The following is a 27,373-nucleotide window of genomic DNA, read 5'->3' as shown; positions in this document are numbered from 1 at the left end:
TACACAGCCCTGATGTTTAAATCTTGCTGATAAGTTGAACCGTTGTGTGCAAAATTTGAATTTACAACAAAAAAATGCGGAATTCTGGATAACGTATCTGCCCACCGCTGCCTTTCTTGCCACAAAAGGAGAATGGACTTAGATAAGTTAGTACAACATGTGCTTGGTGACTGATTGTACCAGTGCCACCCTGGCTGCACACACAGGCCCAGATCTGCACAGTGTGGGTAACCAGCAGTGGTAATGATTCCCAAGCCAATTTTGAGGTGCTGAGCATCTGATCAGATGAGGCCCTAGAAAGATGGCCCATGGGCCAAAGAAGGTCCACAGTGGCCTGATAAAAGCGCTCCTTCTTGATCAAGTTGAGCAGGGCAAGCAGGCTGATCTTGGCCTAGGAATAGGGGGGAACTGGTCAGCCATGAACAGACCATCTGAACTACTCCTCATGATGGCAACCACTTCCAATAGAAAAGTTGACCATCTCATTTTTCTTCTTCTTTCTACTTGAAAGGTGATCATGAACGTGCTTTCAGAAGGATGAATATGATAATAGGTGCCATACCATACCCACAAGATCCAAAGAGTCCTCCCACCCTGGTAATGAATGTCTCTGCATACCCGCGGCCGGTACCAGCCACCCGTAGGCGGGTACCGCCCGCACCCGCCCCGCACCCTCCCGTGAGTGCCGTGTACGGGTACGGGTGCCTGTTTTTTGGGCTAAACGGGTGCGGCACCCGGGTACCCATCCAGGTACCGCCCCAGCTCACCGAGGTGGGGCGGGGCTTGGGTCAGGGCTCCTGCCGCAGTACACCCCGTCGGGGCTCCAGTCTCAGGTTGATATCTGCTCGCCATCAGGATATCCAGGTCTTGCATCCCTCTTCGGAGCCAACCACGATGCCTTGCTCCCGCAACCAACTCAGAACCCAATCCAATCGCACATCTTCGCCCGCAGATAATCCCCCCGAAGAACAGGGCAGTCAAGATTCTAGAGCAGCAGATTCAACTCCGGCCAGAGCATTGACCAATGAGGAGGAGCTAGGTCAGTTTTGCTCTTGTTTGTGGTTTCCATCATTTTCCTGACCCCAAATTTTCTATAGTAAGAGCACAAAAAATAGCCAAAGCCGGCTTTGTTGAATCTCGTCAGTGCTAGAACAGCTGCGGATCTTGAGCCCTTGAGCTCTCAAGACCTCAAGCCCTCAAGACCTCAAGCCCTCAAGACCTCAAGCCCTCCAAATCTCAAGCCCCAAAAACCATTATCATCAATGAAAACCTAACTCCTCCGATCACTCAACCGCTCACTCATCTCGACTCTTCCCTCTTTTTCCCCACTCTCTCATCCAATCCTCAATCTCAAAACCATAATCATCATCCACTCCATCACTACTCCTTCCGTCCCTTTCTTCCGATCTTCCTTCTCATCATCCTCTCCTCCACTTCGCCAATAAACTCTCCAAGTCCTTGCGGTCAATCATTGTCGACCTACTAATCTGTCTTGCGGTCAATCAACGGCCAACTTTCAACAACAACTGACTCGTGTTCAACTTGGTGAGAAATGAACTCAAAGCTCTCTCTCTCTCGGCGCTCATCTCCTTGGTCGTCAGTCAATCACTAACACTTCTTCTTCAGTCCCTTGTCTCTTTGTTCTCCTGTCCTCTTTTTTTCTATCTGGTTGTCTACTTGTCTACTTCAAATCAATCTTGGGTATGCTGTTATTTCATCTCTTCTTTTTTCTATATCTCTTCTAACCTCTTTGTTGTTCAGTCTTCTGGTCTTGTGTCTTTAGCAATCAAATCTAGGTTCTTTAGGCTTCAGTTTGAGCTACCAGTCATACCACCCACCGGAGCTTTCCACTCAAAAAGACAGACACGGCAGGCTCATGATCACTTACCCTTGCAAATTGTAAGCCTTATTTCACTCATCCATGATATTGCTGATATTGTAACTAGCTAATATAAACACTTATTTGTATCCAGGTGTGGAATCAAGATAAATTGTTCGACCTTGGACCAACGTTGTAACCACTGCGCTTCGCTGCGCTTCGCTGCAGGAAGCGCAGTTTTAGCGAAGCGCAGCGGTGCTGTGCTTCCTAGCCAGACCAAAAATAGGTAGCGCAAGCGCAGTTCCGCTGCGCTACCGCTTCACATAGCGGGCCGCGCTTTTTCGGCGGCATGGAAAGTGAAAGTGAAGTGCAAAATGTGCGCTAGCGCTGCAAAAAAGCGCAGCGCAGCGCGTTAGTGGCAAAAACCCGCTGAATACCGCGCTTTGGCGCTTTTCTCCCCAAAGGGCGCTGCAAAGAAGCTAAGCGCAGCACACTAGGCCCCACTTTGGCCCCTGCGCCAACCACAAACTGGCCCCAAGCATGCCCATATAAGTACTAGTAATGGGATGTAGTGCACATGTATACCTACGGGTCTTCAGTCGACTCACCCCCCCCTTTTTTTATTTTTTGCCCAAAATGGCCAATCCTGAAGAATCCATCAAAGAAGTCCCGCAGACCCCTCCTAATATTATTGATGATCCTACCGATGTCCCTCAATCCACCCGCCGGGAGCCTGGATTTGTAGCTACCCAAAGCAACTCTCGGCGTGCTCTCATTAATGTTCCAGCACCAAAGCCAGCCCGCAAAAAAACTGCCGCCACGAAAATTGTTTCCGTGGAAGAAGAAGAAGAAATTGATGATTTGTTGGATGCCTCGATTGGCATAATACACGCAGGAAACACCTGCAAAGTCAGTTTGGATCCCGTTTCTTTCTCTCAATTTTCCTCTTAGTCTGGTGTCTGATCTGATCATCTGCTTACTCCTTTTTGAATCAGTTGGGTTTGAAACAACATTCCAAACGCACCGGCAAGAACGTTGATGTTAATCTATCACAGGACTCAGATGACGACAACAAACAAGTCACCAATAAAAAGCGTAAGGACAAGACCAAAGACAGAGATGGTTTTGATCATCCTCTTTTATACTTCTATGGACCTGGAGAGCCTCCAAACAAGGTTAGACTTGTTTCCCCAATCTCTCCTTTAGTCTTCCTGAAAATAGACTTGTATTCAAATTTTACAATCACAGGACTTGAGCCCAAATGCATATTTGTGTTGTTGGTGCCCCAATGTGTTCAAAGCCACCAGCCGATCAAACTATAATTTGAAGAGCCATCGCGACGGTTCATTCTACAAAGGATCTTTCCGACCTGCATGCCCTGGTCGTTCAAAAGCAATCGAAGCTAAATGCATGCTTCCCCCTTCAGCTGCTAATGTGAGAAAGAAAGCTGGTTGGCTGGTGAAGAATGTCCGCTGACCGCCTTCTTCAAGAATATTGATGTCCGGGCTGTGTGATTGTTGGTAACTCGGCTCCGCACTGCTACTTTCCGCTAGCCTTCAGCGCTCCTCTACTGAGCCTGATCTATAGCGTAATAATCTGCAAGTGAATAAAGCTCCGCACTTTGTAAGCGCAAGAATCCGCAGTAACTCTCCAATAAGAATAAGAACACAGATAATCTCCCAATAACTCTTGTACGTCCGTAGTTGTAAGTACAATGATGAGTGAAATCCGTAATAATTCAATAGGATCAAGATAATCGGATCCCAAAAAGAGAGAGAGAAAACCCTGAGCCACCCCCGTCCTTCCTTCCACGCATGTCAATGTTCCCACCCGATCCCGCACACCTGACACTTTCCCGCACTAGTCCTCCAGCTCCGCCCGCTATCCCGCTCGTCACTCTCCCAGACTCCGCTCCTCTCCGACGCCTGTCCTCCCACCGTCCTCTGTCTAGCCCCCGTCAGTCGTTCTCTCGCCACCGCCTTCACCCCGGTTCCACCCGCTGGTGGAACCCGCTCTGGCTGTCATGGCTCACCCGCTGACGCGCCGCTGCTACCAGTCCACGTGTGTAGTCCCGCCGCAGTCCAGCCCTGTCTTTTCGTCTCCGATCCAAATACCCAATCCGAAATCCGCAATCCGTGCATTCCAATCCGCGCGTGACTTTCCGTAAGCTTTCCTAGCGTGCTTTCCTGACCTCATCCTCAGTGCTTATGTCACCGGAATGCACTCTGCCTGAGCGGCTTTGTGCATTCCCCGCCCGCGCTATCCCCGCGTGGACATTCTACCGCGCTCGCCTATATAAATCACCACACCGACCTTGCTTCCACTGAGGCAAAAGAGAAGGAGCCATCCGCTGGAAACCTCATCGCTTATACTTTGAAAGGTCGGTACAATAACGATACCCTGAACAAGTTGATAGCTATCTGGCTAGTTTGGCATTCACTCCCATGGTTGCGTGTTGAAGACTTTCTTCTACGAGTTTGCTTCGATTACACCGTTCACAATTCGCAACTCCACTCTCGTGTCTGGGTTGCTATGCAAGCCCATGTCCTCTACCTGGAACAACAAAAGCAGGTTTTAAAGCTAATCAAGGTATATTTTCAAGTACTTGTGATCAAGCATAGTCGATCACAGCTCATTTTTTGGTTGAACTCTTGGTCAGGCATCTGAATCAAAGATTTCTCTTGTATCCGACGTTTGGACGACTAAAGGAAGCCACAAGGCCTTTGTCGGGATGGCTTGTTGATAAGCTGATGACAGCGGGCACGAGGCGGGTCGAGTGTGCGATGGGTGTGGAAGGATGGTGAATTGGATGGGTGAGACAAATCATCATACAAAGAATAAAATGAGGAGAGAGACAGTGAGAAGGAAAGAGAAACAAGAAACAGAACATACCTGATGACAGCGGGCACGAGGCGGGTCGAGTGTGCGATGGGTGTGGAAGGATGAGGAAAAGGTTCTTCCACACCCGCTGTCTCAGGTGTACATGAGGATATGTGAAAGGTGACTAACAACAACGTGACATGTGTGTGGCATACAGACGCGGAAGCGGAAATGGAAGAAAAGAGATAAAGACACTATGTGGACTAGCTCAACACTTGTTGCTACATCAACAAGGATTGGACATATGTATGTGAACATCTTGCCATCAAGTATGATTCATGGCATCATAACGGTAAATACCTGGCATCTCCGTTCGCAGATGTGCTGATTAAGCATGATCTCCACTCTAAGATAAGTTTTCACTTTAATTATCACTGTAACATCATCATCTCATCACGCAACCTGCTAATACATTTTTCCTTTCCATCTCCTTACGTCCTTGCCCAGACCACTGACTCTGGCAGTAACAACTTCACAATGGCAAAAGCAGTCGCTGCGAAATTCCAAACATTTGATTTGACTATGTGGGATGTCTCCCACAACCACCATCGCTGCATATGTCATGTTATTGTGTTAATCTTGGGTGCCAGACTGAAAGCGTTGAATATCTCCAAAGCCATGGTCAGACCAGAAAAGACTGACCAGAACTTCCCAATCCTCAATCCCATTGCCAAGGCCGATGAAACCCGAGCCGCAGATGACATCGTTGCGAATCATGGGGATCTAACTGACAATGAAGAAATCAATCCTGACGATGCAGAGGCTGCATCACGCGAGCCAGGCTGGGAGTGGGACAGTGATGGCGAAGATATTGAGGAGGCAAAGTCAGGAATTGCATTCACTTTGAAAAAAGTAAGTTGACCACCGGCCAATCTTTCTCCGAGTCCAGTGCCAAATTTTGCTGACATCTGATCTGACCACAAAACAGCTGGACTACATCTGCCGTCGAATCTCTTCCTCTCCTCAGAAGCAGGCTGATTGGAAGCTTTGGGCCAAAAAGCTTGAGTATAAAGGCCGTGGTTTAATTGGTGGCTACGGAATACAATGGAACATCGCATACAACAGCTGTCAGCGGGCTTATGAGGGCAGACGGGTTAGTTGTTTTTTTCTTGTCATGTTTTTTTTTGGCTCGCCTCCGGCCTGATTCGACTTCCCCCACAGGTGATCAAGCAACTCTTGGAAAACGAGTCAGACTTGCATGCTGGGAAATCTGCCAACACTCATTTCTTTAAGTCCTACGAGTTGGATAAATACAAGTGGGAGCATGTCAATAACTTGAACCAAGTTTTAAAGGTCAGTTTTTTTCTTTGTACTCGCATGAAAGAGGAAGCTGTTTAATCATCTGACCACCTTTCTGATCAGGAATTCCTTGAAATAACAAAACGAGTCGAAGGCGATGGGCCCAAGCTGCCCATGGTCCTTTATGAATACGTCCGATTACTTGACTCGATGGAAAGAAAGAAAGTCAAGAATCTCTTGACGCCGCTGAGGATAATGTTTGACCCCATGATCAAGATTCTCAAGAAGTATATTAACCTTGCCTTGAATTGCGATACCGTCATCCTAGCCACCTATCTTCATCCAGCATGGCGGATGATGCTGTTTGCAAACCACTTCTCATCTGAAACTTCCCGGATTACACAATTGGTCACCAATACATTTGACGATCAACTCCAGCTTCTTGAATCTCTCAAACCTCAAACGCCTCCTTGCGAGCGAACTCAATCCAACCCCAACACCAATGCTACTTCCGATTCCGAATCCGATGGCGGGGAGTTTAACTACTACCCAACCAATCCCGAGGCAAGTGAAGTCAACACTGAGATGGATAGGTACAACAACGGCGATCATCCTATGGATAAAAAGGTGAATTGCTGGGTTGGTGGAAGGTAAGTTTTTCAATTTTCTATTTCTCTACATGTTATTTGTTACTGATCAGCCTCATTCCCCTGTGCCAGGTGCACGAAAAAGATTACCCTGTATTGGGATCTTTGGCAAGGGACTACCTTGCTTGCGCAGCCAGCTCAGCCAGTGTGGAACGGACCTTTTCTGCTGCCGCCGGTGTTTGCGCCACTGGTCAAACGGCATTGGCGATTCGAACAATTGAACGCTGCATCAGCAGCCACATGTGGCTCAGGAACTCGGTTGAACTCAGTGGAGCCTTTGCCGACTGTCAAGACCTTATCAACCAAGCCAAGAAAAGCCCGAAGTTTGCTAAATACACAAAGAAATCCGTGCGAAAGTCTCAAGCTATCCAAACGTAACCTCTCCCCTCCTCTGCTCCATATGCTTGTTTTCCAGTATTTTCTTTTCTGTCTGCTTGAAATAAAAAGCGGTATTTTCCGCTATGAAACCCGCTTATTTAGCGGGTAGCGCGCTTTCCGCCGCTATCCATAGCGCGCTTCCCGCTTTGCGAGCTCTAAATCAGCGCGCTAATAAACCAAAAAATACCCTCTGCCCGCCAGAAAGCAAAGCGGTAGCGGGCTTCCGCTATGCTGAAGCGAAGCGCAGTGCACCCAAAACCCGCTGCGCTTACCGCTTCGCTGCGCTGTTCGCAGCGAAGTGGTTTCAACATTGCTCGGACTCATCCTGTAGCAATCTCCTCAAGCATCAATTGATATGCTCCCGCAAACAAAATGAAGTCGTTTCCTCCCGTTGCTTGGCTTCTTTTGGTGTAACAGGAACGGGGGACATCCTTCCGAGTGAGGTAAGTTGTTGGTTTTGCTTTCAGGTTAGAAATCTGCTAAATGAATGAAACTTATCACATAATAGGTTCCCCAACTATGCGCTGTATGGTACGCCGAAGCCGCAAGGCCTTTTGCGGCACTTGTAGATGCCAGCCATAAAGCAATCCTCCACCCAAAGATTCTCAACAACCTCCCAACTCCACGCGCCGTTTCAAAGGACATCCACCGTCTATACTCGGCTATCCAGCACGACCAGATGAGTGTTTTGAACGGTCACTGTGGAGCGATATATCTAGGCGTTGACGCTTGGCAGTCGCCAAACGGATTTGACATATTGGGTGTTGTCATCTATCGACTAGTTGAGGGCAAGACAACATCCGATATAACCCTGGAGGCTATTCCACTCAATTTTGTTTGCCTCTCAAAAAGCCATACCAGTGAGTACTTGGCAAACATAGTCCGCTTAGTCGTTGAAAAGTTTCAAATCCAAGATAAGATATGCGGCCTTGTGAGCGACAACGCCAAGAATAATGAAGTCATGGTACGGGAGATCAAAAATTTCAAGTGGCCCCAATTCAAAGGCGAGACACATTGGATTCGCTGTTTTGCTCACATCCTCAATCTAGTTGTCCAAGGCATCCTCCGTCCCTTTGGAAGTCATCAGAATAAAAGTGGACAAACAAATTCCTATACTGACGCGCTAAATTTGGACAAGGACAGTTCAGAAGATGATGCTGCCGAGCAGATCAGATTGTAAGTTAGAAGTGGTTTATTAATATTTCTGACCGCTTTTTCAATTTCTCATTCATTCCTCCTATAATTCTAGACTTCCGCACGGGGATATTCCCCCCCACTCACATGCTGAAGACTCCAGTGAGGTTGAATCAAATACTGGACTAGACAAAGATGACATGGAATCACTCAGCGAGGCAGATATTGAGAACGCAAGTGACAAAGATGATGTGGATTCCTACACATCTGAATCTTGCAGGGTGACTTTAGCCAAAGTAAGATTTTTCTATTGTTTTTATTTTGAGGCGTATGATTGGAACTGAAGTCCAATTTCTATACAGTTTCGAGCAATTGCTAAAAAATTGCGGTACTCTCCAAGTTCCAAGGTGCACTTTGTCAAAATATGTCGGGAGAACGGTTGTGATACCCCGCATAACATTTCAAGAGATGTATACACTCGCTGGAACTCAACATGTGCACAAATCAACAGTATAATCAGGTGTCAAGCCGCTTTGTAAGTACTTGTCCTGCTTGGGAGTAACATTCACTTAAACCGACTGACTTGGTGCTTTTTTTTGATTACTCAAAGGCTTGAGTGGCAGCGTGATAAAACGTATGGCATAGATCAAAAGTATTATGTCGATAAGTCCAACTTTGCCTTGGCTCAAGATTTGGCCGAAGTCCTCAACATTTTTCACAAGATTACCCTTCAAATATCAACAGCAGGCTCAGCGCGCATATCAAACATCATCTTATACATCGACCAAATCACAGATCACTTATCATCAATTATCAGCCCGCCCAAATATCCACCAGCTTTGAGAAACGCCTGCCGAATTGGGTTGAAGATAGTGAACAAATACTATAGCTTGACCGACGCCTCAATTATGTACCGCATAGCTATATGTATGTTTGTTTCTCTATCTCACATTGTCTCATTTGATTTTGACTTATAAATATGTCTTTTTTCAGTGCTTCACCCGTCTTTTAAAGACAAGTATTTCAAATTGGCCAACTGGGAGCCCGAGTGGATATCCGAAGCGATTTGCCTGGCCCGTGATATGTGGGTATCACATTACAAGCCCCAACCAATTACTCCTACCTCCTTGGCACAAGCTTTGAGCTCAAAGGTCGGTCGTTTCCACTCATCTGACCTGTTTCAATCCGCTGATTGCCTTTATCACAGCCCAAGACCACTATGCTGGTCAACCTTGGAAGTGCAGCGGTGGCCCGAGCGGGAGACCACTCATCCAACCCATTTGACGTATGGCTAGGTGGGGGTCTTGTGCTCAATGGTACCGACCCTGTGAATCCTCTTACGTGGTGGATTCAACAGAAACAGGCTGGTAATACACATGGGGGCCTCGTACATATGGCGCTAGATGTTTTAAGCTGCCCAGGTGAGTTTCCGTTTATTATTCTCATCATCAACATCAAGTATCTGACATCTCTTGTCTTAAAATGTGAAGCAACATCTGTTGATGTTGAACAATCATTCAGCTTCGTTCAGGATTACATTTCAGCAAAAAGGCACCGACTCACATCTACGTCCATAAGTAGAGGTATGACGGTTGCCTTCTACTCGAAGAATAATAAGATCAAGGAAGGGACCTTGAGCAAATGGAAACAGGCACTCAAGGACAACAGAAAGACCAAGCAGAAGCGCAAAATTCAAGTTGTTGATGTCGACAATGAATGATGAGGTATAATTAGCTTAAGTAGTAAATTAAAATATGTAATTTATTTTTTTATAGTTTTTTTATATTTTAAAGGCCCACTGGGGGCGTTTGAAGTGAGAAATAGTGACCAAGTACCGCTGGTGTACACGCCACACCCGCCTGTAGTACTGCCGGTGTACACGCCACACCCGCCTGTAGTACTGCCGGTGTACACGCCACACCCGCCTGTGGGTGCCGTGTCTGGGTACGGGTGCGGCTTTTTTCAGTAGAGACGGGTGCAACACACGGGTGCGAGTGTACCCGTGTCCGCAGAGACATTCATTACACCCTGGCCCCATTGATCTCCTTCAGGCCTGTTGAGGTTATCACTTGTTGGCCCCCTCGGCCAGTACACACCCGGGCGAATTGGGAAAAGCCCTTGCGCCCACCTGACGCATGAGTCATACATGCGCCAGGTGGGCGTTACAGGACACCAGCGTGACCAGGAGTCACGGTAGGACCCTGGAAAGCCCCTATGGAACACAGTAACCTAAATTCCAAGATTTTTGCAAAATTCATACATTTTTGGAGCCCATTCATACACATTTCGTGCATAGGTGCAGAGCTTTTTCATAAAATCCATACAAATTTTGTGTGTATGTTGTTTTTTTTTTTGCAGCAGGCGTGAAGAAATACTCCCAGAAATAGTTTTTTGAGTAGCCATTTCTGCTACATACCCAGAGGAGCAGTGACAAAGGTAAAAAATGGAAGAAGAAGATATTTTAAATTTCATATTCAAGTAGAAAACTACATAGACTATCATCAACAACTACTCTTCATCTACAGTTTTATTGCTTTTTTTGAGAGCTTTTATCTTTGAAAATTTGTTCTGCCAGTGTCCTAGAAAAGCAATTTGAGACATTGTAATAAGAAGAGAATGTAATCTCTGGGAGATGGATACACAATTCCCACCAGCATCCGTAATATTTAAGCCTTTGGTGACTGCAAATAAATGGTGCAGATGTGCTACTTCAAGATGCACAAAAATCCCGGAACTCGGCAAGGAAGTGTAGAAACCAGCCGCAATTGGGATATGTGGTTGATACAGGAAGAGCTGGACCAATATAGGGGGGGGGGGGGGGGGGAGGGGTGCAAAAAAAACTGTGGCATCATATCCTCATTCTCATACATTTTTGGTTACTACCCCCCTTGTCCCCCAAAAAACTTCATACAATTGGGGTGAGTACCTTATCCACCAAATTTCCCATTCATACATCTGGGGTGCGTATGTTTTTTGTTTTTTGACCAAAAATTCATACATTTTTGTTACTGTGTTCCATAGCAAACTTAGCACAAGTCCCTCGCCTGCCAGGGGGCAGGGGCGCGAAGCGCCTCGCACAAAGTGCGACCTCTCTGTGAGACAGAGACCCTGCGGGGCTCTCACAGTGAGGCTTTGTTAAGCTCTGTTCCATAGGGGCTTTCCTGGGTCCTGTCACGGTGGCGCCACCGTGATACACCGCGGTCCGCCCGAGCCTAGAAGGCGTCAGGACGAGCGGGATCTTGGCTGGTGCCAATGCGGGTGGGTGTGAGCTGGGCGCCTCAGCGGATTGCCAGCCATGCGTCACGGTTGAGCTGGCGTCAGGCTGTGGCGGGAGCCGGGGTCGCCTCCCCTTCGCACAGGTCATCCGGGCGCCGGGGGGGGCCTATGGCCAGCAGGTGTCGGCATGTTGCCCGCCCGCCTACATAGTTCGCCGATTGGGCGCCTTGAGGTGGCGTGAGGCCGGGGTGCTCGTGGGGGTGCGCCTTTGGGCCGGACGATGCTGGATCGGCATGATCTCCTCATATGTACATATGCCTCCTGCCACCAGCCCGCCCGTCATCGTTTCAAATGAAGGGGCCCTCAAACGTGCAACATGCACAACACTGGGTCGGGCCTGTTACAAGTCAGAGCATGATTGCATACTACATAGGCATACTATGTACTTAGTCATCAAACAAACCTAACCTTGTGAGACAGCTAGACACTCAAACCTAACCTTGTATCTAGTCTATATGTATCCACCCGGCCCGGCTCCCTTCTCTCTCCTCATCGAGATTGGAGACCGGACCCGGGAGTGTGGAGAGCTTACACATAGGACTGTTATCACACAGGTTAGTTAGTACATATTTGCAATATCATCGAGATTGGAGACCGGACCCGGGAGTGTGGAGAGCTTACACATAGGACTGTTATCACACAGCCACCTTGAGCTTCTTATAGGTTAAAAGCCGGCTTGTCCGCTTCACACAACCGTTATCCCAAATTCTCCAAGTGAGCGTTAAGTTCGCTGGTGAAGATACTGCGACAGCAAAAGAAAAACTTAAATCAAGAGATATATATATATAAGAGAACTTTTTCGAAAATAAAAAGAGAAAGAAATCTTACTGCTGTCCGGACGACACCCTCTCGAGATGGCACAACCAAACCCCGCTGCCAACCAGCAACAACCCAACGCTGGCAATCAAAATGCTTTGGCCGTCCTGCAAGAGCAAATCAACAACCTTAACGCCCAAATTGCAGGTATGCTTACTGCTCGTGGCACCATCCGCCCCAATGCGCAGACAAGACAAGACATCATATACTCGAAGTTCTTGAAGACCCCAGTTGCGATGCATAAAGAACTGAACCCTTCGCATCCGACCCTCGACTCTGATGGAGTTTGCTTCCAACCTTGGAAGAAGGCCTTGGACCGCACTTTGATGCATGCCTTCAGTTGGGTTGTATCTTTCGTCGACGACCTCAATGTTTTCGATAGTCTGGAAATTGAAGAAGCTACGACCGTTGACAGTCTCATTCGTAACACTCTTGAGACTGACCTTCTTTCCATTGTCAGTTTGACGACTCACAAGTCAACTCGTGCGCTATATGAGTTCATCATTGCGCAGTGTCAACATTCGGATCGGTGACACAAGATCGGTCTGCTTGATCAAATCTACGACTTGATGGCGGATCCGAACCCATCCAGTGATGCGACCTTGTCGAAATGGTCACAACTTGGTGCTGACATCAAACAACTGAAGATGTCCGCGGATGAGCTCCTTGGTATCTTGCTGCAGAACACTTTCAAACCTCCGGCCGGCACAGATAATCTTACCTTCAAATTCAGTGTCACTCAGACACTCGACGCGAAGAAATGTCCATCGCTCAAAGAGGTCGTGACTGTGATTCAGTACGCCATCAGCAAACATCGTCCTAAGGCCAGTGCTACCGACGCCAATGCGATGAATCTTGACCGCATCCATGTGTTCCAGAACCGAGCGTCGGGTAAATATGTCAACCCGCACTGGCGACAGGAAGCTGATCTCCCAAAAGCAAATCACCCGAGATTTTCAGTGGAGCGAGCAAATCACTTCTGTGGTAAAGGCCAATCCCCTGAACTCACCTCCAAGTACGGGACGACCTGCGCCTACTGCTCAAAGAACGGGCATTGGTATGCCGACTGCCTCGACTACTGGCGTGCAGTGGCCACGGGGCAGCAAGAACAACCGCCAGCCGACTACAGGTCAAAGTCGTCCACCTATGTTCCGCCTCGCAAATCTGAACATCACGTGCGCAAGGTTGAATTCCCCAATGTCAGCGAAGGTGTCTTACTTGACTCCGGCGCATCCGCTCACGTGAGTGGCGACTCATCGCTGTTCATTCCCGGATCAAAGCTAACAAAACCACGAACCTTCTACCTGGCCGTCTCTGAATGTCATGTGACGGTTGATAGGATCGGGACGGTTCGGATTCCGACGCCAACGGGGACGATCACAATCCCTAATGTGTATCATGTTCCCGGAGTTGATGGTGTTATTTTGTCGACGGGACGCTTGCTTTTGGAGGGTTGGAAATTGAACTATGATGGGACAAAGGCAACCTTAATAGATCCCCGCTTAAATAGTTACTCCACCTTGTTTCATAATTACTGTTGGACCCTGAATACTTCTATCAACAATACAATCAAGAAAGTCACTCAAGTCCCTTCTTTTGACCCATATTTATGGCATGTGCGCCTAGGACATGCGTCCAAAGAAATAGTCAAAACTTACCTAAGAATCAATTTCCCTGAGTTGGAGCTTAAATGGTCGTCATTCTTCTGTGACCGATGCGCAAAGTCAAAAAGTATTGACAAGAAGGCGATGGTCCTTGGTACCCAGATCCCTCAAGATAAACCATTAGACTTCATGGTGTCAGATGTGGCCGGTCCTTTCGATTATGACATTAGCGGTCGCCGGTACATAGTAACCTTACGGGACCATGCTAGTACATACACCTATTGTACATCGATGATAGCAAAGTCAGATGTTCCATCAAAGATAATGGCCTGGATGCATCATCTCAAGAACAAATTTGGATGTTACCCTGCTTACCTCCGTTGTGACAACGCACCCAAATATGTTGAGTCGCTGAAACCAATGCTTGAGGAGGTTGGCGTTACGCTGGCACCGATTACACCCTACAGTCCTCAACAGAACGGTGAAGCTGAAAGGTTGAACAGAACCTTAGGTGACATGGCTCGTACTATGTTGCACGAAAGCGACTTACCTCGAAAGTTTTGGAGCTATGCCTATTCGACTGCCGCGTACATGCATAATCGGATACCTAACTCGAGGACTGGCAATCACTGCCCAATCCAGTTGCTCTATGGAATGGACCCTGATCCAAACTCTATATACCCTTTCGGCGCGAAAGCGATTGTCCATATCCCGAAAGAACGCCGCAAGAAATTAGATGAGAGAGCTCAGGAGGGTTTGCTACTGGGGTATCCCGATGCCGGGGTTGGTTGGTTGTTTTGGCTCCCACAAGAGAAAAGGATGGTTCATTCAGCGTCGGTCAAGTTTCCCAATTTTCAAGCTTTGCCGGTTAAGAAGGACATCAAAAAGTTGGACCTTGAGTTCATTTTGAATCAGATCATCCTACAACTCGGTGAAGAGAAAACCGAGGAGTTTGCGGCAGAAGAACAAAGGCAGTTAGCGCACCTGCATATCGGACCGGAACATGAGCTCCCGAAGACCATCAAATCAGCGTTGTTGGGGAGTGAGGCGAATGAATGGAGACTGACTGCGCGGTATGAAATGGGCAAGTTTGGTGAATTAGGCGTCTGGGAGGCGGTCGAGGCACACAAGGGCATCAAAGTACTGGGGTCTAGGTGGGTTTTCTCAATAAAACGCAAGCCAGATGGGACAGTTGACAAGTTCCGTGCGAGATATGTGGCAAAAGGCTTTAACCAACGCATGGGAGAGGACTGTAACGAGACATACGCACCTACGGCTTCGTTGAACACATTGCAAATATTGATATCCATCGCGCTCCGCCACAATTTTCCAACAGCAACCTTTGATGTTAGTTCCGCGTACCTGTATAGTCCGATTGAGGAAGAAGTTTATGTTCAGCCGCCTGTTGAGATATGCCCCGAACTGAAAGGAAAAGTGATGTTACTCAAGAAAGCTATGTACGGCACTAAACAGGCCGCGCATTGTTGGTGGAAATTCTTCAAGAAAACGGTCGAGAGCTTAGGATTTGTTGCGAGTGAAATTGAACCATTGCTTTACCTTTTTAAGAAGAGTGGTGGTTTTGTTGTGATTTGGCTCCATGTTGATGACGGATTCGCGCTGGCTTCCGACCCTGGATTATTGGACCAGTTGCGTGTTGGGATGACGAAAGACCTTGAAATTAAGTGGTCGGCAGACGTTGAAAGGTTGGTTGGTATTGATATCAAGAAGATTGGAAAGTCGGTCGAATTGAGTCAGAAATCCTTGGCACGTCAAATTATTGAGAAATACAAGAGGCAGGCTTTCATGAAAGACTCACCGCTCAATGATGCCGACCTCGAAATCTCAGCAACAGATCCAATTGACCCAACCAAATACCGGTCTATCATCGGTTCACTCATGTACCTTTCCGGCGGCACTTGGCCGGACTTGTCTTTCCCGGTAAACCTGCTAGCAAGATTCAGCTCGAACCCCTCTGACAGGCACTGGGCGGCGTTGGACGGCGTAATTGGCTACCTGAAGAAAACGGTTGATTGGAAGCTTGTGTACAGGGGTGATGGCGAAGGAATGCGACTGTGGACCGATGCCAACTGGGGGGGGAACATGAACGATTGACGACTGGCTATGTCATCACACACTGTGGGGACACTGTAGCTTGGGGATCACGGCGTCAAACGGTGGTAGCGCTATCAACCTGCGCGGCTGAATATGTAGCGCTGTCAGAAGGCTCTCAAATACTCTTGCACATCATTAACATTTTTGAAGACCTTGATTACCACATCCCAAAGTCAATCCATGTAGATAATCAAGCCGCGATACTAATTGCGACCAATAATGCTTCAAAGAAAAAAACGAAGTACCTCAAGAGGGTGTTTTATTTTGTAAATGATTTAATTCGCAAAGAAGGCATACAACTTTTGTGGACAAGCACCCTCAACCAACTAGCTGATGTCTTCACAAAGGCAATGGGACCAAAGAAGATGATCAGCGCGACACACAAGCTCGGACTCACCGGGTGAAGTATGCAATTGTGGGAGGGGGTGTTACAAGTCAGAGCATGATTGCATACTACATAGGCATACTATGTACTTAGTCATCAAACAAACCTAACCTTGTGAGACAGCTAGACACTCAAACCTAACCTTGTATCTAGTCTATATGTATCCACCCGGCCCGGCTCCCTTCTCTCTCCTCATCGAGATTGGAGACCGGACCCGGGAGTGTGGAGAGCTTACACATAGGACTGTTATCACACAGGTTAGTTAGTACATATTTGCAATATCATTGAGATTGGAGACCGGACCCGGGAGTGTGGAGAGCTTACACATAGGACTGTTATCACACAGCCACCTTGAGCTTCTTATAGGGCCACACCCCTGCCTCGCCCCCAAGACCGCACGTCGGTCGGTCACCACGATTCCCGCCCGCAAGTCTTACCCGACATTCCACCATTCCAGCACGTCCTGAGGCTCACGCCGTCCCGTCCGAACGTTCACACAAACTCGACTTTCGACCACGCAAAGGCCATGGATCCCCGCGACGGTAGGTTTGCATGCAACGCCCGCCGCTCTGCGTGATCTTGACAGAAATTGCACTGAATTTTTCTTTGTGTCCCCCTCCTTTAGAGTTCACCTACAAGGAAGGTGTCTATTAGGGGGGTTCACGTAAGGCTGATTTCGAAAATCAGCAACCAAAACCAGCAGATGCAGCTTTTGAAAATTGTGAGAAAGCAAAAAGGTTTGGCTGGGCAGCTCCCCTTTGGAAGCAATCTGCAAGGCATAAACCTTACTCACAGGTGCATGAGCAGACGAAATCAGCATTGCTTCTTTTGCAATGTGAACCCCCCTATTACTGCAAGCTATGCAGTTTGGCGAGGGGGACAAAGGACTGGCGCCGCCATATCCGCACCGAGTCACATAAACTGAATGTTGAGCGACACCAAGCTATGAGCAGGGCAAGATCAGCCAACCCCATCGCCGCCGCGCCGGCACCGCGCGCGCAGGAAGATATCTCTGCACACTCGGTGTAACCTGTGATCCGCCGCTCATTCCCCCTTCCCCTCCCCTGTTTCCCTGCCCATGGGCCCTATTCAGTATTATTTCCTTCCTCTCCCCCCGTTGTAACTATCCTTGCGTCACCAGAAAAATGCATCGGATTACTCGGAATCCCTATGAGCCCCCTGAGCATCACCGTGAGACCCCCCCCCACCATTTGTTGAGGCGTGAACAGGCCCTCTCGGCCTCATTTCGGGCCACGCCGCCGCTCAGTGCTATCCTCGCGCCACCTCTCCGATCGTCTGCGGGCGCCAGGCATCGCGTGCATCGGATTCGAGCCACGGCATGAGAGACCCCCCCCCCTGCCCATCGTCCCACCTGCGGATGCGGGTGACGGCTCACGGGCAGACAGTTAGTCGCCCACTGAGTCGCCCAGCCGAGGGCCTGCGATTGTACCTCTACGCGCCCTCAAGGTCGTCGCCAACCAGCCAAGCCAGCAGGAGCCCTCGGCGCCTGCCAAACACCCACCCGGACGACCTAGGGGACGGGAAATTTTCCACGCCTGTGCGGCACGCCCTCGTCCCCGAAGGCGTTGGGATGAGAGCCCACCAGGCGACCCCCAAAAGGCCATCGCACGTCATCAGGGAACAGTCATCATGACCGCCATGGCCCCCGCGCGCAGGACGCCAGGAGCCTGCCGGGGCCAGGCGTTTTGATTGCAGACTCAGATGAGGCGCCACCCCCCCCTGGGCGTCCCCGAGGCGCCCATCTGGGGGCGTTTCCGGGGCGCCTATGTCCGACGCCGGGCCGGCATTGCGGGTTCCAGCGCCACGTGGGCGCGATTCACTTGCAGGGCCACGGTGGCGCCAGCAGGCCGGACGATCGGGGGGCGCCCCAATCGTCCCGGTGTGTATGCCAACTACGGAGCAAGATCATCGGCACGCTCGTCTCTCTCCGCGGGCACTCCTCTCATGGTCGGCCCCACACAACCCCACGTGTCTGTCTTCACCACCACCACCACCCTCATCATCAAGAAGAAGAAAAAGACAGAAATAAATAATTCCAAGAGTGTTTGTGTGCCATAATTGTATCTAAAAGAGCGTCAAGAAAGCACATAACACATATATTTTTTGGGTTTTTTTTTTCGTGTATGGAAGTTTATGTACGTATATAAACAGAGAAGAGAGAACACATTAAGCTTTCGACCAATCATTTACCACTGAAACAAAAAAAAAACCGAACATCAAACAAATCGTGCTACTTTGCCAAAAAGAGAGAGAGAGAGAGAGAGAAGAGAGGAGAGAAGCCGGGAAGAAAGAGGATGGTTGGGCGCTTTGTTGGGGGCCGAAAGTTCCATCAACCGGGTGACTGAATTCTCCAAAGACTGGGGGGAGGGGCGGGGTATTCAAAGAGACGATGACGGGTGTATCTATATATGTTGTATACCAGTGTGTGTTGTATTGTATTGTATATATATAAGTATAAGGGTGTGTGTACGAAACTACCGATGACTAATTACACCTACATCCACCACGCTCCGACGGGCCGACCAACCGTACTTGTTTGTATATGTGTGTCATGATGCCGCGTACTACTAGTTTATAAACGAGGAAAGGAAAACGAGGAAGAAAGAAAGAAAACATAGACCAAATATACTACTCCTTTGAAAACAAACAAACAAACAAAAACCTCCACATATATAAAAAAAACAAAAACCACGACTCCGAAGGATGAAAGGGGAGGGAAGAGAGACAGAGAGACGGAGTTCTGTTCTCTTCGGACAAAGAACAAAATAAGAATATATATGTGTGTGTGTGTGGAGAGAGAGAGAGAAGAGGACGGTGATGATTTCAATGAAAGAGCAGGAACAGTGTGATAGAAAGGATTAGAAGGAAGTAAGGAGAGAAAGAGAGTTTGGGGTGGGGATAGAGGGCGGGAAAAGGGCCGATGGAAAGGGGAGAGGTGTGCATCGACAGGTCGATTTGTTGCCCAGGGTATAAGATAAACTAGCATGAGGGTATAAGCAAGGAGTGTGGATGATGGAGAGAGGCCAAGGAGCGTATGTGTGTGAAGATATCGTGAGAGAGACTCGAGAGAGAGAGAGAAAGGATATGTTTCAGATATCTATGTAAATGAGCGTGGCTGTGTGCGTGTTGCATGTGTGGCTGGTGTTTGGGTTGCGTGGAAAGGAAACGAGATCTTCGGGCCTGCACCGCTTAAAAGAACAGCGAGTTTTCCTGGAGAAGAACGGGGCCGAAAGAAAGAAACAAGGATGAGGAGAGGGAGTGGTAGAGCGAGCGAGAGAGAGAGAGACGGACCTTCATGACGGGTCTGCCGATGCCGGAGACAAGTCCATCAGCCCCGCGAGTGATCTGGACTCTCCTCGAATGAGGGTTGTGACGCTGAGAGGGGGGGTGAGCAGCGGGGGAGGGCGGGGAATGGAAGGCGTCGACGGCGGACTCGAAGGAGAGGTTAGTGTGGTCGGCGTTCCCGGAATGGTCCTCGTGGCGAGACTGGGAAGCCCCAGCACCGCCACCAAGGATGCCGCTCATCCTGCCCCACCAGCTGATCCGACTATCCGCCGAGCTCTGGAAGGGGTGCTGGATAAGCGAGGTGGTCCTAGCCTGGCCGAACTCGTGCCGGACGTACGAGTCCGTCTCCGAGCTGCCTCCTCCTCCTCCGCCCATGTGAGGCGAGACGGGCAGGGCCGAGGAGACCTGGGTCATCGAGGCGTGCCGGTTCGGAACCGGCCGGCCGTCCTGTCCGCGCTGGAAACTGCCGATCATCGGCGCCCCGATCCGCAGACTCGACGACGAGCCCGGTTGGGACCGTCCCACCATCCGTCGCCGCGACTGCCGCGCCGCTATCACTAGCCCGATCGCAAGGATCGCAGCTCCACACGTCGTCACTGATGCTATCACCGCTATCTTTTGCCCTTGGTTCGTCGCCGGCGCATCCCCTTCATCGGTGGCCGTCGGGTTCACTGCCGCTTGACTCGCGGGGATCTTCTTCTCATACGTCCTATACAGATCGCATGACAGTAGACGAAACGTCAATACCTTTTCTCTCTGTCTCTCTCTCTCTCTCGTTCACATCCAAGACAAATAAGAAGCTTACGAGATAGGTAGCGAAGGGTTGACAGTTTGGGCCAAGGCCCTCAAGACCGAGTTGGCGTTGGTGTAAAAGCGACTCTGCGGAGCGTGGATCATGGCCTGCAGCTGGCCGACGTACTGGCTAGGAATGTAGCCTAGCCAGAGGGTCAGCATGCTGGCCTCGTTACTCGGATTGAAGTTAGCGGGCTGGTAGGCTTGCAAGGACTGGGTCACCACCTGGTCCTCAGGGATCTGCAGGGTTGCCGCGATCAACTCGGGCATGAAGACGAGCACCTGGGAGGAGGCGTTGGAGTTGGTGACCATCCAGGGCCAGTTGAGCGCATCGGTGAACAGGATCGAGATCAGTGTCGAGTTCGCAGGCGCCGAGCTGGGTGCATTTGTCGGCACGATGTATCGCGGCCAGCTGGACGGGAAGGGGGTGGATGTGGCTTTCTTGGGTGGTGTACCAGCAGAAGGTAGCGAGTTCTCAACGACCGGGGCGGCGGTCGTTGTATTGACTGGCTCGGCCGGGCGTGGGTTAGTGAACAGGGAGGTGACGGGAACAAAGGCTGGTGCAGGCTTGCTGTGTTCGCTAGGAGTATACGCAGGTGTGGCGGTGGTGGTATTGGTGCTGTTAGCATCTGCTGCAGAGTTGAGAGTAGTGCTGTTGTACTTGAACGGGGGCGATGACAGGACGGCGTTGTCCGTAGAGACATTGTTCTGGAGCAGGGTGCCCGCGGTCGAGTTGAGCTGGAAGGTGTTGGATGCCAAGGTGGCGTTGGTTTTATCCGCATCTAGACCGATTGCGGTCAAGCTGGTTCCAGACTCGCTGCCGTTCAGATGAGCCACACCAGTAGCGTTGTGGTCAGCCGTGATGGGAAGAGAGAGTAGAGTGGCATTAGCCTGGTCGAGAGTGCCACCGCCGGTCGTGTTATATTTGAACGGAGCCGAAGTTAGCGTCGCATTCATCAACGACGAAGGCTGGTTGAGTTTATCGTCGTCGGTTGAGTTCAACTTGGATGATGTCAGGGCAGCCCCGACGTCGGTGTTGTTGAACTTGAACGGGAGGGAAGTAACGTTATCTTTGGACAAGAACGAGGCCAAGTTATCTGCCGTATTCGGCTCCTTGTTCGGCTGATTTGCTCCAGTATTGTTGAACTTGAACGGGAGGGAAGTGACGTTATCCTTGGACAAAAACGATGCCAAGTTGTCATCCGTGCCAGTTTTCTTGTCCGGATCGACAGGACTAGTGCTATTAAACTTGAACGGGAGGGAAGTAACGTTATCTTTGGACAAGAACGAGGCCAGGTTATCGTCCGTAATAGTCTTCTTGTCCGGCTGAGCGGCTCCGGTATTGTTGAAATGGAAGGGAAGGGAGGACGAGGTGACGTTATCGCTGGACAAGAAGGGAGCCAAGTTTTCGTCTGTGCCAGTCTTCTTGTCCGGCTGGGCGGCTCCTGTGTTGTTAAACTTGAAGGGGAGGGAAGTAACGTTATCCTTGGAGAGGAACGAGGCCAAGTTATCGTCCGTGCTAGTCTTCTTGTCCGGCTGAGCGGCTCCGGTGTTGTTGAACTTGAACGGAAGGGAGGACGAGGTGACGTTATCGCTGGACAAGAAGGGAGCCAAGTTTTCGTCTGTGCCAGTCTTCTTGTCCGGCTGAGCGGCTCCAGTGTTGTTGAACTTGAACGGAAGGGAAGACGTCGTAACGTTATCGCTGGCCAGGAAGGGGGCCAAGTTATCATCCGTGCTAGTTTCCTTGTCCGGCTGAGTGGCTGCACTAGTGTTGTTGAACTTGAAGGGGAGGGAAGTAACGTTATCCTTGGAGAGGAACGAGGCCAAGTTATCGTCCGTGCTAGTCTTCTTGTCCGGCTGAGTGGCTGCACTAGTGTTGTTGTACTTGAACGGAAGGGAAGACGAGGTGACGTTATCGCTGGCCAGGAAGGGGGCCAGGTTATCATCCGTGCTAGTTTTCTTGTCCGGCTGATTCGCTCCGGTGTTGTTGAACTTGAACGGAAGGGAAGACGAGGTGACGTTATCGCTGGCCAGGAAGGGGGCCAAGTTATCATCCGTGCTAGCTTTCTTGTCCGGCTGAGTGGCTCCACCAGTATTGTTAAACTTGAACGGGAGGGAAGTGACGTTATCCTTGGACAGGAACGAGGCCGAGTTGTCGTCCGGCTTCTGCCTGGTGGTGTCCGGCTGGGGGAGCCCTACTTCAGCCGGCGGGGTGTTGTTGGCCTTGACGGGGAGCGAGGTGATGTTATCCTTGGCGAGGGGCGGGGCCAGGCCATCGGGGGTGTTCGGCTGGGCGAGTCCGGCATCGGTGCTGTTGGGGAGCGCGGCGGAGGCGGGGGTGTCGGTAGACCGGACCGGAGCGGGCTCGTTCTTCTTGTCCTTAGGTGGCTCTGGCGTAGTGGGGGTGGTAGTTGGGGCAGGCGTGGTGCTGTTGAGCTTGAGGGGGGTGGTGGGGTTGTCTTTGGAGAGGAATGAGTCCAGCTGATCGTCGTCCGAGGACACCGGAGGCTTGGAAGGATGGGCAGCGCTGTTCTGCTCGGGTGTGGTGGTGGTGGGTGGGCTGAGGGTGGAGCTGTTGGCGGCACTTGGGGTGTGGTGGACAGGCACTGGTTCGGTTGGCGGGATCTGGTAGACAGTTGGCTGGCTGTTGTCTGGCTGCGTGCTGGTTAGCTTGGTGGTGCTTGGATTGCCGTTCTGGATGGGGAGCTGGTTGGTGGTTTCATCCTGGGGGATGTGGTGCTCGGAGTGCTGGTCGTCTTCTGGCTGTTGTTTGGGTTGTTGGGGTGGGTTGTGGAGTTCGGCGTGGATATTAATGGTGATGGGGTTTGCTGTGTGAGTGAGTTATAGTTAGTTTCTGTTTTTCTTTTGTTTTTTTTTGTTGTTCGTTTTTGCTTACTGGCTATGGTTGTGTGGTTGTTGTTGTTGTTGGTGAGTGTTGCGATGGTGGTGGTGGTGGTGGTGGTGGTGAGTAGCAGGAGCAGTTTGAATGAGGGACTGGCGAGCATCGCTCTCTGGAGACCGACGAGAGCCTCGCTCGCTGGGCTGGGGCTGGGCAGTGGTGGTGTCCGGGGTGGTTATAGGCAGGTCATCGGGCGAAAAAAAAAGAGGAAAAGAAGACGAAGAAAGAAGAAAGCAGCCGATTCGAAACATCAGCCCGTCCTGCGCCATGTGCTCCATATACATACAGCACTGGGAGATCCCATGAGAACCACTCCCACCATCAACCACAAACTCAACCACCTCATCAATATCGGCAAGCTGGCCATCTGTTCTGTCCTAAAGACAACATAGCTTTGCTCCGAATACCATCGACTGCAAAAGCCAACCCCCGCGAGCTCCTAATCAAGAGAACCTGCCAAAAGAAAAATAAAAAATATGTAAAAGACGTGGAGGATGCCTGTGGAAACATGCCTTTGCCCCCACTCAACTAACTCCCTCTAGTCGGAGGCACTTGTCCTTTTGGCCTGAGAGTTATCCCCAAAATCCTTGCCTTTTTGTGCCAAGCTCCCCGTACGCCGCTGTCTTTCTGTAATCGCCCCGTACATTTACACGAAGACTCATCAGAAGCCTGGCCACCTTCCGGCGTATTTTTCTCCTTCCCAAAATTGAGATAAACATTGTCTTTCCCGAAAATCTTGGACTTTGCACTCGACATTCCATCCATCCATCACATACTGTTTTTTTTTTCCTCGGTTTTTACTTGGGAGTTTTTTCCAGAGTGTCGTGAGAAATCAAATTGTGCATCTCTTTTTTTCATTTCACAGCATGTCACCCAACCTTAGCGTGTGACTTTAGCTCTGAGCATGCCGGAGCCCGTTATTGGAACCTTATTTTTTGACCTCCGTCCTGCCCACAGCCGGGCCCTGCCCGGCCCCAGCTGCTTCCCTACCGCAACGCCATTGCCTCCCGGTCCCCCCATCATACACTCCATGCCTACGATATTCAACCGCCTCCCTCAACTGGCCATTGCCCGATCTCTCCAAACCCAGCCGACCTCAGATCCATGCAAGGTTGTTGGCATCTGATCCCTCAACTGGTCGTCATCCAATCCCTCTCAACTGGTCATCATCTGATCCCTCTCGACTGCTTGCCATCCGATCCCTCTCAACTGCTCGCCATCCAATCCCGCTCAACTGCTTGCCATCCGATCCATCTCAACTGCTCGCCATCCGATCCCTGCTCCTATTTGCTTCAGCCTTTTGTTAATGCACACCATCAACAATCAACAGATCTTTCGGATCTGTTTGAACAGACAGAATCTTGGACTCACAAACTCATGCCTTCAACAAACAAGTGAGCAATTTTAATTTCTGTCTTTTATATTTAAAGAGACCTGATCCAAGGAATTTCGGACCCAGAAGCAGTTATCCATCTTCGACTCGAATCGGTCTTTATTTATCATCCAATTAGCATTCTTCATTTGTCCTCTTTCGATCGCATTATAATCCACAACAACTCAATGGCTTCCATGGAATTATATGACCCGAGCTTACCACCGTACTTCTCTCCAATGATCAACCTGGCAGCGAATGGCTCTCCTTCCCCGGTTCCTCAAAACCCGCCCATGTTCACTTCCGAAGGCTTCAGAGTGTTAGGCCTTGGTCCGCCGGTGTTATTCGAGTGTGCTGTCAATTTTACTATCTATTGTAGCGAGAAAACCAAACGCAATGCGACAAACTGGGTAGCAGTCCGACCCAAATCCGAGCTTTCTGTTACTTTCAACACTCGCGATAACGTCAGTCTATCCGGCTTCCAAAAAATGATTGCTGATAAATGCAATGAGCAATACAACTGTCTTGGTCAAATCATCCACGAGGGTACTATTGGCTCACCGTCTACGATCACGTGGAATGTCTATATCCTTAGCAACAAGAAGTTTCCGAAAAAGAATTCCCATCACCTGTTTGATGAACTTTCCTTCAACCAATGGATCACTGAGATAAACACCTCCAAACAAACAAAAGGCGGGGTTGTCATATTGATGGACAATCCTCGGAATGCGGCCGTCCACGCTTGCAAAGAAGATTTGGTTGCAAAAATGATCAAGCAGATGGAAGCTCGACAGCTTGGTCCAGTCGGTCCTTCAAGAAGATCCCAAAGGGCCTTAGGCGATAGCAATGTGGTGAGTAACTTCTTTCTCTTGCCTCATTTGATGCAGGGTGACATGGTGGCTAAACACAAATTCAACTCTTACATTTTCTCAGGGAGAGTCCAGCAATGTCGAATTCGAAGACTTGGACATCTACACCGATCAGATCTACGCAAAGTACGGCATGAACGTTGAATACAACCGATTCCATCCCGCCTATCCTGATCCCACCAACGCAGACCGTTATATCCCACTTACTTCTGGCAACATTGACATCTGGGCCAAAGCTATGGTCAGTTATATCTGTTTTTCAGCCTTCATCATCTCGATGTTGATGGTTTTGATCATACTTGACAGTGTTCTCGCGTTGCTGGAGTCAGTCTGACTTCACCCCCAAGCTCGCTCAAGTACAAGACCCGCAAGGGCAAAGCCAAGTCAAAGTTATCCAAAGAAACCTCTGCCGGTGCCAGCAACAACTCCTTTGTTGAATTTGCGAACTGGTTTGCAAACCATCAAGCCCGCAATGTCCGCGCCTCTCCTCCTTCCTCAGTCCATGGTGCTACTCCCGATCAACTTGTCGATTACTTGGTCTTTGTCAGCATTGCTCCTCACAAGCGCAAGGAGTTATTGACCACACTTCTTGAACACGATATCGACAATTATCAAATGTTCAAGTCCCTCTCAGTTGAAGAGTTGAGATCGATTGGTTTCAATGTGGGTGTTATATCCAAACTTCGCAGCAATGTTAACAAATTCCGAAACCATCTCGCTCAAAATCCCTGATTGGTCCAGCCTGTTGTGTTCATGTCTCCTCATCTGCTGATTGATATCTTGCTTATCTCTTATTTATCTGAGTCTATCCATGTGTCTCTTCTCCTTGTATTGTCGTGCTGCCTGTTAGTCTCTGTCCTGCTGCCTGTTATTCTCCCTGGTCTGATGTTGCTTGCCTCCTTTCCCTTTCATTCTCGGCTGTGCTGAATCCAGCAGCTTGCTGCATTTATCAAGTCCCTTTTTTCCTCACATGCTTCGTGTCCTAAAATCAAAGCGTTTGCCTGCAATTATACACACCAACTGTTTGGACTCTCTAAGCGAGTCGCGAGTCGCAAGCCCAGCTGGCCATAGCCCTGATTTTGAGAAACGAGTCCGAACTAAAGTCTGCTTGAGTCGGACAATCTCTAAGCAAGTGAGACAAATCTCTCGGCTTCTCAGACAAGCCCAACTCAAATCTGACTTAGTTGGAAAGTCTCTGAGCGAGTTAGACATCCTCAGCTTCTCAGACAAGCCCAATTTTTGTGCATCTCGCATTTCAAGTTCAAGGATCATATCATTTGAGTGCAAGACACAGAGAGACAACATTGATTTTATTGTGGTTCATGCACGAACATATTTGATTCAGTAGGAGAGACACAGACAGGGCACACAGTGATAAGAAAACAAGCCAACTTAGCAAAGGGATTCGATCATGGCTTAAAAACAAGGTGAGGTTCATCGATCATGGAATAAAAACAAGGCAAGGTTCGCCAAGATAATATAAATAAATTTTTTTGTGGTTTGTTAATGGATATGTGATACAATTTTTTTGTGGTTTGAGTATAGATAGGCAATAGAATAAGAAACAGAGGCAGGGCACTCAGTTATCAATTTTGTTGGTGATTGGGCAGTGATAGCCGGAATGACGGTAGAGCTCTCGGCACAAGGCCGCAGAAACTACTTGATTTGTTGTTTGACAAATTACCCAAGTCGGATCGATCGCATTGACAAGTGCTTGAGTTCGACGGAGGTTACTCTTTACTTGGGAGAAGCAGACTTCTATCGGATTTAATTCCGGGCAGTACGGGGGGAGATAAACTAATTTGACGCCTGCGTTGCGGCAGAGTCTGGCAACCCTTGGTCGTC

General features: G+C 49.4%; 5 protein-coding genes across 5 annotated transcripts; 3 read left to right on the top strand and 2 right to left on the bottom strand.

Moving 5' to 3' along the window:
- Positions 1-894: 894 nt before the first annotated feature.
- PtA15_1A83 (uncharacterized protein) lies at positions 895-1,176 on the top strand (the record flags this gene model as incomplete). The annotated part of the gene is made up of 2 exons (XM_053165908.1): positions 895-1,039; positions 1,145-1,176. The coding sequence occupies 2 exons, from the start codon at positions 895-897 to the stop codon at positions 1,174-1,176; spliced, it is 177 nt and encodes a 58-aa protein (XP_053016300.1).
- Positions 1,177-9,884: 8,708 nt separating this feature from the next.
- PtA15_1A82 (uncharacterized protein) lies at positions 9,885-11,461 on the bottom strand (the record flags this gene model as incomplete). The annotated part of the gene is made up of 2 exons (XM_053165897.1): positions 9,885-9,895; positions 11,284-11,461. 2 exons carry the CDS (start codon positions 11,459-11,461, stop codon positions 9,885-9,887), a joined length of 189 nt encoding a protein of 62 aa, XP_053016299.1.
- Positions 11,462-19,500: 8,039 nt separating this feature from the next.
- On the bottom strand, positions 19,501-23,393 carry PtA15_1A81 (uncharacterized protein; the record flags this gene model as incomplete). Its single annotated transcript, XM_053165886.1, has 5 exons — positions 19,501-19,521; positions 19,603-20,305; positions 20,402-22,920; positions 22,996-23,216; positions 23,384-23,393. The coding sequence occupies 5 exons, from the start codon at positions 23,391-23,393 to the stop codon at positions 19,501-19,503; spliced, it is 3,474 nt and encodes a 1,157-aa protein (XP_053016298.1).
- A 760-nt stretch (positions 23,394-24,153) lies between these two features.
- PtA15_1A80 (uncharacterized protein) lies at positions 24,154-24,798 on the top strand (the record flags this gene model as incomplete). Its single annotated transcript, XM_053165875.1, has 3 exons — positions 24,154-24,171; positions 24,245-24,681; positions 24,747-24,798. 3 exons carry the CDS (start codon positions 24,154-24,156, stop codon positions 24,796-24,798), a joined length of 507 nt encoding a protein of 168 aa, XP_053016297.1.
- A 49-nt stretch (positions 24,799-24,847) lies between these two features.
- On the top strand, positions 24,848-26,260 carry PtA15_1A79 (uncharacterized protein; the record flags this gene model as incomplete). Its single annotated transcript, XM_053165864.1, has 3 exons — positions 24,848-25,510; positions 25,593-25,769; positions 25,835-26,260. The coding sequence occupies 3 exons, from the start codon at positions 24,848-24,850 to the stop codon at positions 26,258-26,260; spliced, it is 1,266 nt and encodes a 421-aa protein (XP_053016296.1).
- Positions 26,261-27,373: the final 1,113 nt, after the last annotated feature.

This window comes from Puccinia triticina, chromosome 1A (assembly GCF_026914185.1).
Source record: "Puccinia triticina chromosome 1A, complete sequence".
NCBI lineage: Eukaryota > Fungi > Basidiomycota > Pucciniomycetes > Pucciniales > Pucciniaceae > Puccinia > Puccinia triticina.
This window is presented reverse-complemented; position numbering and strand designations above follow the sequence as displayed.